This window comes from Heliconius melpomene, chromosome 9 (assembly GCF_056956725.1).
Source record: "Heliconius melpomene rosina isolate 202511_hmr_F chromosome 9, ASM5695672v1, whole genome shotgun sequence".
NCBI lineage: Eukaryota > Metazoa > Arthropoda > Insecta > Lepidoptera > Nymphalidae > Heliconius > Heliconius melpomene.
This window is the reverse complement of record NC_140397.1, coordinates 266596-278348: the sequence shown is the minus strand read 5'-3', so window position 1 is coordinate 278348 and position 11753 is coordinate 266596. Positions and strand designations below refer to the sequence as shown.

General features: G+C 34.9%; 1 protein-coding gene across 1 annotated transcript; it reads right to left on the bottom strand.

Annotated features, from left to right (window-relative positions):
* Window positions 1-9828: 9828 nt before the first annotated feature.
* Window positions 9829-11497, bottom strand: LOC146536077 (uncharacterized). Its single transcript, XM_085190023.1, has 4 exons — window positions 11239-11497; window positions 11058-11084; window positions 10554-10799; window positions 9829-10155 (listed from the first exon to the last, which is right to left on the bottom strand). Exons 1-4 carry the CDS (start codon window positions 11290-11292, stop codon window positions 10012-10014), a joined length of 471 nt encoding a protein of 156 aa, XP_085046149.1. The 5' UTR covers window positions 11293-11497; the 3' UTR covers window positions 9829-10011.
* Between the last annotated feature and the right edge of the window lie 256 nt (window positions 11498-11753).

The following is an 11753-nucleotide window of genomic DNA, read 5'->3' as shown; positions in this document are numbered from 1 at the left end:
TACAAGACGCCCGGCGACCGGCGCGCCCTGCACATGACACTCTAAGATATTATTATTAATGGATGACTGATAAGCTATCATTGCATCACACATTATCACGTAACTATCATTTTATACTAAATGCAAATGTAATGCAATGATGTCATATTTATAATTGAATTAATTAAATGATGATTGATGAATAATTGTGTATATTTCAATACATAATGTGTATTTAACAATGACGTAAGAATGCAGATAGCATTCTATTAATTAACCAGCTTACTGTACGGTGACGTTAATCTGTCAGAGCTTTTTTACATAATTATAATTATTTTTTAAGATTTTATCGTTTTTGTAGGATTAGATTTATAAAGAAGGAATAGTTTGTAATAATTGAAATTATTGGTATGGTATATATAAATACACACACATGTGTGTGTATGTCACATAAACACAAGCAGGTAATTATAATATAATAGACTGAGATCTCAGTGTCAGTTTGTAAACTAGCCGTTGCACAGGTTGGTAATGGTGTCACATGGAGCTCGAGGCGCTCGCTTTATTAATATCAAACCCACGTACCTGTTCGTATTATATCTACATTCTACACGCCACACGAGCAACGTGGAGTAGAAAGAGCCGTTAAATAAGTATACATATAAAAGTATCCATAAGTCAATATTTCTCACATTCAGTAAATCAGTTTTTTCTGTATGTTGATTTCTGTAAAGTTCGGCTTACGATTATAGCTTACGAAGATGTTCGATTTAACTTAATTATGTCGTGTCGGAGCTCAGTTTTACACCGTTCTGGGGGCTGCCTCTAAAAATAATATCTACATCTATCAAAATATCTTATGTTTACCGTCTATAATGTTAAAGACTGGTGTTTCACTCAAAACTTTGGTAAATTCCTGGCCAATAAAACGCTTATTAATCTCCTATAAAACGTATTGCCTTTCACCGCGAGCACTGCGCGTACGCATAAGTAGACAGATAGGCGTGTCGTGTCCAGCTCGCCACTCCCCCGCAAATATCTTAGAAAAACATTATTTTCAGAGTGCCGTACTTTAAAAGATAAAAACAATAACCGCGATAAACGCGAGTCGGACTCGCATGCCGAGGGTTCCGTACCAATTTCTAGATTCAACGGACAGTACAATATCCGTCCGCAACAGACATACATCCTCAAACTTAAATTTGTCAACATTAAGTTGGCAAACTTAACTTTGCGGACGTATACGTTCACATTATATGTAATGAACTCCAATTATAAGTTTGTAATTATTTGTTCTATGAAATACTCATTATAGGTATATTTTTCTCACTTTTCGTAATTTTTCGTTTATCTGTGCTATAAGACGTTCCTACGTAGTAAATTTCAAGATTCTGAGTCCACGAGAAAGTACCCTGTAGGTTTAGATTCCCTCGCGGGTTTCGAAAATTTGTGGCAGAAACGATTGTCTTTCGATTTGGTTGGGTTAGGTTAGTTTGATTTTTTCACATCTCCAAAGGGACAGTAGAGTAGAAGGGAGTATTTGATTTAATTTTCAGCTTGACACATACATGTACGCATTCTTTTTATATTATATTTGTTATAAATTTTATTATTGCATATAATTTAAAAATCTTAAATGATAAATGAATGTATGTTTATATAAATTAAATTTCTATTGCGGCAGACGTAAGTCAATATGCATATGTAACATATACGAATACGGCCGAGCTGTGTATGTTGTATAGTAGCACCTACATTGTGTAATAGAGTACAAATCGTAACCGCCTATTCATAATCTATACTAATATAATAAAGCGGAAGAGTTTGTTTGTTTGTTTGTTTGAACGGCATAGTGTGATCGACGCGAACGGGCAGATGAAGTTGATGGTTTTTTAAATTTTCATACATTTTCGAACTATTGTTAATTTTTATGTAATTATTTGCTGTTTATAATTAATTTAAACTGCACTTTGGTTTTCTTTTTATTTTATTTGATATTGCCCGCTAAAATTATCTTATTTAATAAAGAGAAATGTTTAGTTATTTCATAGAGTCGATATGTATGTACGCACGGAAAACTTTAGGTAAGTACTTTTTCTAATATTAAGAATACCTATCCTTTAGTTACTTTTTCCTTTCCATCCTTTTGTTGGTTAATTTCAATAACTCATATAATTTTTTCTAATAATAAGTCTCTATATATTATTTTTTTTGATTATTTAAGCTTATATTTTCTTACTAATTCTATTAAAAATTGAAAATAATTTCATGAATATATTTAATAAATATTCTTATAGTTGAAGCAGGCGTAGCCGCGTCCGGGTCCGCTAGTAAATGTCATAATTTCCGAGAGTGAATAAATGTTGGTTGAACTTTTACACAAAAACTACGGAATTAACACAGGATATTTATTACATCAGGATATTATTTTACAGGAATATATATTTCGCTAAGATAGGTATGGAATTTAAATCAACTTTGACTTGACTTTGACTCTCTAACTGAACAAACATAGTATGCACACGAATGGTTAGTAATACACTATATAACTTATACATATGGTAGAGTAGGTACTTATAATATAAATAGTAAATTATAGATATTTATAATGTGTCAAGAATCAAATAAAAATGCACTATAACGTATACAATTATATATATTTCTATACAATTACATACAAAGTGTATGTTTTTTGCCGCCATCCTACGTGCAGGTCGATGTGCTGCGACACTCGTATTAGCATAATGAGGTAATGAAATGATTAGAACAAAAAAGTGCGGCAATTTGTGCACGTCGGCACTCACCGCCACCACCACCACCGCCACCACCAGTCGGTGACTTGGTACTTGTGGTACATTTACATACCACTGCTGTGTTGTGGGTGTCGCGTCTTGCAGGGCTGTCATATAGATAACACGTAACACGTAATATTTAGAAAATGACGTGGAAAATGTGGAACAGTGGCTTGACGACAGAGAGAAGAGAGAGTGTCGTTAAATATTATATGATTACTTAAATTACTTAGTCTCTTTAAGAGCACGTGTTCAAATATTTTTGCAATAATAGAGTTTTACCGTCAGTTTGACTTAATTTTAACTGAATAATTACTTCAGTTATAATTCACATAACTGGAAAACGCTGTACTGAAATATTTTAAACACAAATGGATAAATAATAAATTAGCTTCTATATATATATTTAAAACATATTAACATGTAAAACCGTTGTCACTAATCACTACTGGATAATACTACTTTAGCCAGCCCTATGCAGCGTCCGTAGATGCGCGGGCGCATGTGCTCGTGGGCGCTCCCCGCTCCCCGCTCCCCGCTCGCCCTACATGGATACAATGAAGACATTCGATTGAGTGTAACGACTCAATACTCACTACCCGCTTGGAACACTGTGAGCTCCACCATTACTCACTTTCGACACCAAGTTCACTTTGACAAATAAATGAGCTTAATTATTTTTAACGCGCAGGGGCTCAAAGTGTGACTGTAAACCTGACTGGGTGTGGGATTTCCGAGGAAATTAAATATTTATTTAAATTTATATTTCTATTTGCTCGCTCCGGTGTAAATAAAAGCGCAGCGTTGAGCTCCGCCACTCAACACGCAATGCTTCTAGAATTCGGTAGAAACGGAGTGTCTAGTAACCTCTGCCCACCCAGCTGTGTGCGGGATACAGCGTGAAGCTTATTAAAGTTGTAGGGGTATTGCACTAGTCTTATTATATTCTTTATAAACACGCTATATCAGCGCCCTCAATTTATTCGCTACAAATGCAATTGTGAAATTATGTTGCACTATTGTTTTATAGCGTATAAATAACCAAATTAAAGATACAATAAAAGAATTGAATGTGAAGTCTTGTCTTATTAACATCGCCATAATACCCGTAGCCAACAAAGTAATTAAAGTTAAGAAAGAAAGTTAATTATTGTTATCTGAACACGGAACAATTACAGTACTTAACTAAAATTTGTTCATTTACCGTTTACCGCCGTTAAGTAGGTGCAAATCTCAAAAATGATATATATTTGGAAAAATATTACATCGGATTTGTGTATAGCTAGTGTCTACCTGCGGCGTCATCTGCGTGGTCAAATTGAAATAACTAAAAGTTGTATAAGTATAACAAATCATACATTTCAAGTGCCGACGCGAGACAGTTCATCAGCTCAGCTCGCAAGGGCACTGGGTTATATTAGAACGAAGAACGAGATGTAACCTAGATTTCCTCAAAAAATGCAACTTCTAAAATTGAAGTAATATTCCATTTCGGACCAGTCGTTCCTGAGATAAGCACTTTCAACCAAACATACTCTTCAGCTTTATAAGCATCGATAAGTTCTTCGTATCAGTTTAGTTAGAGTATACAATAAATATTGTTATGTAACTTGCTACCAATCGTACCAATATAATAATTTTAATATTAACCCGCCAGTATGGTTAAATTTATCATCGATAAACGTATATTTGGTTAAAGTAAAGCTAACTTGCGCAGGCGCACCCACGTGGTATAATATCTGCCCTTACAAGGAAAGTGTCGTTAGGCAATAGTTCGTGTAATTAATTTATATTAATATTTGCATTGCATGTTTTTGCCCTAATGGGTGGCGTTAGAGGCTGTGTTGGTGGCACTTTCAATTTGATAAATAATCTATAGAAGATGGCTTCTCAGTACTTGTAAATGCCGTTATTTAAGGATATGGATATTTTTTTATTTTCATATTTTTTACTACACTCTCATCTAGCGGAAATTAACGCCGAGCATTAGACTAGAAGAAGAAAACTAACTAACTAACGAGAAAATTAAAATATTTTTATACATATAATCATTCCCCTGAGAAGCAGGAAACAGTGTCAAAGACACTGGAGGATGGTCACATAAAAGGCATGAGAACCCCCCGGAGGGCATGTATGAAGATGTTGATGACAGTGGCCGAGGCGAAAAAGTATGTATGTAGAGACCCCGCTAGGGATGCAGCGTCAAGCTACGTGTATGTTTGTATTTCTCTTTAATGATAAAACAAAATGAACATTCAGTGTTAGTTGAACAGACAATGGATTTTTTGGGTAATTTTTAAAGTACAAATATCAGACCATTACTGCTCTATACAAGGAAAAAATATTTGCGTCATAAAAATGACAAAACTTACGTCAAACATTATTATAATATTATTGAAAAGTGACAATTGAAATAATTTAAAAATGATCCAAAGGAAAATGAGTCAAGTTGGCGAATAAACAAATAAGGGCTAAGCTTTTGGGCATAATGTGCTATAAACAATAACACGACAACTTGCGATACAATGAGGTTAGCGCGGTAGTGCGCGTGGGACTTTGTGGATTTACTCTAGCGAGCACACCTGGCTTCGTCTGAGCACTCTACTAGGGAAGATAAACTGATCATTTTGATGATTGACGTATTTTATGTATATAAGAGAATAGTGACTAGGAAATATTTTGTTGAGTTTGGACAATTATCTACTATTTACTTCTACATCAGGATATATCTAGGTTAGGTATATTACATAGATATATAAATATTCCCTGGAGTGACTTGAAGTCGCAAGCACGTAGATACGCTTGTATACTTTTTTTCAACTTCTCGCTGTACCATCGTTGTAATGTAGCGGAACACAACGCTACATTACATCGGCGGTACACAACGCTGCAAGCGCTACGTCTCGTTATCATACTGTGGTATGGCGAAAAAATCAAAATATTCGAATTAATTATTTATTATCTACGTATAAAAATACCATAATTTTAAAATTAAACGTATATATACATAACAAAATAAATATGTATTATAAAGTAAAGTGACAATAAAATTTAAGTTAATTCCATATCGAGTAGAGCAGTGTGGTCGGTCGGCCGGTCGTGCCCGTACAGTTTGTCATATCTCTGCGTTTGTCAATAATATAACCAAATCAGTCGCAAGAATCGTCGATCGCACCAAAAGTAGCTTCAATAAATATAATACGAGTTTAGTATCGGTATATAAGTGGCGTCCTCGCCTCGTTTCCTTATAACCAATAATAAGATGGTGTTTTGCGAATATTTAGCATATAGAAATGTCTCTCGCTCGGTCGGTACGTTTATCGGTTTGCTTTTATAGATAAATATTTTATTTATTCAATTTGCTTTATTATACTATGTAATAGTGGAAGAGATTTTTAATGTTAAGGCAACGCAACGGTTGTAGGTTTGATTCTCAATGGAAAATTTTTATATTTAATATATTTCAATTTCCTGTTGCACAAAATTGTGCGGAAATTGATGTGTGTGTTAGCATTGTACGTCGTTTCCTAATTAGCAGAATAATACTCTAATCACAATAATTCTGCTAAGTGGGAAAAGGCGTAAAGTTTTTTTTAAGGGTAATAAAAAAGCTTTTAAGACTGTGGTGGCGCAGGGGCAAAAGGGCGTGACTGTAACGCGACGGTTGTGAGTTCGATCCTCACTCGAGGGAATGAATTATTATTTTAATTTCTTCGCTCTAGTACCAAGGCAAAAGCCCGGCATTGAGTTCTACCACTCAACACGCAATGTCTTAAAAAAATCGGCGGAAAGTGGGAAACGGAATGTCTTGATACTAGGTTCCCTCTGCCTACCCTGCTGCTGCTGTATCCCGCACACAGCAGGACGTGTTGAGATACTCCGATCCCCATTTTCCGCCAAATATGCGTATTGAGTGGCGGAACCCAACGCTGCGCTATGCCTCGAGACCAATGCGAAGAAATGAAAATATAAATTTAAATAGCTATTTCATTTCCTCAAGTGGGGATCGAACCCACATTCAGTTGCGTTTACAGTTCCACACGTGTGCCCCTGCGCCAGGACTGGCCTCAATATTAAAGATAAATCTAGTTGAACTATTTAATTAATGATACAGTGCGTCGTGTCTCCCAGACCCACTGCCCACTGCCCACGTGCGCCGGCACCACCACGTCCCGGCGTAATGAGTCAAACGACAACGAGCCTTCCGCAAAAATGTTCCGCACAAAAGATGGACTGATTCGGATGACAGATTGATTAGATACGGGCAGGGCTGTCGCGGCTGGTTTACTTTATATATTGTTAATTATGACTTTATATAACTTACGTATAAACGTACACGTGCACCTCATTTTACAGGGTATATAGGGCGAATATTTTTCTATTTCTCATTTATACAATTTAATTTATTCGAATTGGGATCAAACTCACAACAATCGCCCTTACAGTCAGATCATCTCCCTTTAACATAAATAGACTTGGATTGATTCGACGTGTTTGTTTGGGTCTATTGCAACAAACATGTTATCATCCAAAACGCCAAGTTAGTGAATGAAGCCCACCACAGCCCTAGCACGGTTAAGTACTAAAAACTAAGGAAACATGGTTGTTCAAAGATCCATAATACTTGCCTCTGTGCCTCCGTGCCGCCCGCGCCCGCGCCCGCGCCCGCGCCCGCGCTCCTGATGGATGGGCCAACAGTGTAATGTTACTTTATAATACAATAAAACTCACATTTAACAGTACAATAGAACAGTCTCACATCGCTCGCAAAGCTGTTAGAAGACGTATACATTATTTTTTGCAAAACCCCTTTTAGTGCTCCCTACTTACTTACTAAGTCCAGTAGTTTCGTCTGTACGTTGTTGAGTGACTCAGTAACGGAAGTGACTCTTCTATTATTTTGGACTTTTAATAAATCAACTACTTGTCGATTTTCACTAAGAATATCGATATGCTTATATTTTATAAACTAAAAAGGCATATACCTAATAGCTTAGACATGCAGTAATTGAATGTTGTTTTGAAATATAATTAATTGCGATGTGATACGTGTAAACTTTAAAGAATCTTAAATTTCTCCATGGTGAATCTGATTTATAAAACGTAGGTAATACCGCTCATTCACTGCAGCAGTGAAGTATTTGCACTTTTTAAATATTTCAAGACACGCATTCAAAGTTTTAAATTCAAATGTACTCGTATTTATTCAAAATAAGAAGTTATACGCTTTCATCGAATAGGTGGGTGATTTTTTTTGAAATAAATTATTTATATTCATACTTTATTTGTTAGTCTTATCTGTCAGTATAGAATTTTTCTTTTAATTCAGTCACGTCATTGCTGCACAAAAACCGATACAAAATGCTTTCAATTACTTGAGACAGCGCGCATCGTGAGGAGGTTCCTCACTCGTGGCCTGGACTCTTGTCCCATTATTGGAAGATATTTTATATTAATTATTTATATTGAAAATGCAGTGTATAAATAATATTATAAGAATAAACGGGAATACTTAAGGCTGTTTAGTAGTACAGAGGTACGCGTTCAACTGTAAATGTAACAAGTGGTAGGTTCATAATATTTTCATTTCTTCGCTCTGGTATAAATAAGTTATGATCAAAAGTTATTCAAATTCCCTAGATAACTAAGCTTTATATCAATAGGTAAAGAATTTACGATTGGGAATTAACATATCCATTATCCACCTACTTGCATTAGCGTCGCTTGTTAATTTTCTAGTAAATAGTAAGTACCATTTACCAGCCAGTGGTACCAGATGCATAATATTTATGCAAATACAGAATTAATGTAGGAAACTTATAATAAACTAATAATTGTTGCCTCAAGGTTCTGTTCGAAGTTATGATATAGAGTTTGAATAAATTGTAGGGCTTTTGTGTTATTAGCATAGTGTTATGGTCATACTTTGTAATTTAGTTGCAAAGGTTAGGTATGGAATGCATTGCGAATTAAATTTCAACGATGTTGTATTTTTGTAAAGCAAAATTCTATTTAAAAACGTTAATCCTGTGCCTATTAGTAAGCAATTGTTGCATATATTATTAAGGGAAATTTTAATTATTATTTATATTAAGTTTTCTAAATTGATAAATAAAGAATATACCTACTTATACATAAATATTAAACATTTCCTTATTATTAATCGAATACGTCATTCAACTTACGTATAAAAACAATCCTTAGCGCTCCTTGAAATCCACACATTAGACACTCCACTGTTGTTTTGCTTACAAACAAAACTTTATACACAATAAAATAAAATTATAATAATGCTAGTCATTCATAATATATTAATATCACTTATTAATTTCTTATTATAATTAAAATAACATAAAAAAAGTTTAATTGTTAAAAATGAAATTAGAGTTTGTCAAAAATTTTCCCGCCGAAATTTCACTGAAATGTTTTTACAACGGCGCGTTTGGGCAAAGGTATTGATGCTTACTGCCAAAGCGCGTGAGTCCGAGCGCAGGCTGTACGCTTGTGGGTCACCGCCTACAGCCCACAGCCTGCAATGAGATCACGGTGCTTCGAACGTAATTTACACTTACTAATAATGCAATCAATCTTTTGTGCGATATATTGATTTTTCGATAGCAATAAAAATTAAAGGCTTTCTTTGAATACGTGGTGAGAACTTGCACAAAGCCTATTAACTTTTAACATTTTTAAAAGCTTACGTTATCTGTGAAATTAATTGTAAAATTATGAAAATGATAAGATAGTGTAATGTTTGTTAATAATAAAGTGTTATAAATATTGCACGAATAAAATTATCTATTTAGATATAATATATCGAATTAGTAACTCAATGACTTAATAGTTAATGTACCTAAATTAAACACAGATCGTTGTTAGTTGGCATGTAACAGTGTGTGCAGTGTGTACATCATTCAAAAGTACGATGACGTTATCATTCACTGCGTTCTGTAGTCATTATCTAGTATGGGAATTATTAATGAAGGTTTAATTAGTTATGACATCAGAAGTCATACTCTACGTTATGAGACAATAAAATAAAACACAATTATTTATTTACGGAAATAACATAACTTTTATTACAAAATAGTCGACAGTAATTTATAAAAATTATAAAACATGTGCACGCATAGTTTGGTAACTAACAAGTCATTAAACACGAATGTATATTTTATAGTTATAATTCTTAAATATTAGTTTATATAACAGTTAAATATAATAGTAGGTATATGATGATGATTCAGGCGTCATTATCGGCGCCGTCGTTGACCTGAGCCGGCATGTAGTCGAAGAGCACCGCCTTCTTGTTGTAGCCGCAACGGAACAAGTTCCATGCGAGTTCCTCAGGAGTGTCTCCGGGTTGGTCCGCGCATCTCTCTAAAACCTATTACGAAGAAAAAAATATTATTTTTTTATCCAATAAATCCAAATAGCTTTAGCAGGCTGTTGCGGGTAGAAAATGGATTGTATTAAAGCTGCATATCTCACTCCTAGAAATATTTATATCTATATATAAAGTAAATGTATTAGTAGTCAGGTTAGATTCAATATGGCGAAAAATTCCCCAAACATATATGATATTTATAATTGTGCTGAAATTAACAAAAATTAATAAACATGTCGCTAGATTGAGGACTCTAGTGTCGAGGCAAAGCGAGGCGTTAAGTTCCGCCACTCAATGCGTCCAGAATTCGACGGAAAATAGAGAATAGAGATGGGGGTTCCCTCTACCTGCCCAGCTTTGTGCGGGACGCTAAGAAAAGTCTCTGCGTATAATATTACCTTAGTAATATTCTTGCTATCAGCACGATGAGCCATCTTGCCGAGCACCGCGGTTTTTTGCAGCTTCCCGTCCTTACTGATGACCTTGCATTTCAACAGCACGCAGTAGACGTGTCTCTTCAACGCCGCGTCCTCTACCAGCTCGCCTTGGAGGAGGTTGTCCAGAAGCTTGGGGTCTACTTGAGACTGCGGGAGGCAGGCCTCAGAATGCGCTCGGAACATTGCCTTCTCGTCTTTACCGAGATTCTTGATTTGTTTAAAATAAATATATTGTGTTATTACCTATATAGTTAAAGTTTTTTTTACTAATATCATAATAGGATAAATTCTTTACTGTAATGAGGTATAATAAAAAGTTTGAGGTAGTGGATATTTTAAAAAGCAGTAGGTACTTAGATTCAAATTAACTGATTAATTGTAAAGTTACAACAACTTTTAGGATTTTTCTTTAATTTAAGGTAAGTAAAGTAAAGTTTAAAATTACATATGTTTTTCGAAACTCACCACGCAATTTTTGCAATCTGCAAACACCTAAAAATAAATGATTTAATAAATAGTTTATTGTAAGTAAGCGTACCTAACACACATAATTAACTACAAATAAACGATAAAACAAACACTGTATTTTGAAATTAAAATAATAATATTTTCAGGATAAGTAGACATCCATATTTTAATGACCTACCTGGTGAACAACCATCGCGCTCACCACCGCGGACATCACCATCATCACGGCCATCGTCACCACGGTCAGCAGTCCTTGCGACAAGTACACCGGCAGGAGCAGCAGCACAGCAGCCAGCGACAGCCGCAGCAGCGCTTGCAGTAGAACTCGCGCGAGGTACGACGCGGCGTCGGCTTTATGCGTACGCGCATGTTTGTGGTGCGGTACTATTGGTTTGGTGTGTACCTATTGATTACCTTAGATTGATTCGAGTTGACAAAAAAATTATAAAGTGGTATGTGGGTGTTTATTTCAGTTAATAATAAAATGATCTAATATCCAAAAAAAAATCTGAAAATCAAAATATTACGTTTAAATAACAACCATCCATCTACGACTACATTAGAATGAAGGTAATATACAATTTAGATTTAAATAAATAAGCATTAATCTTTATAGTATGATAATCGTCATTCGTTCTTATTTATTTTATACCCTTAAATTACTTTATATCCTTAATTTCCTCCCTATCCCTA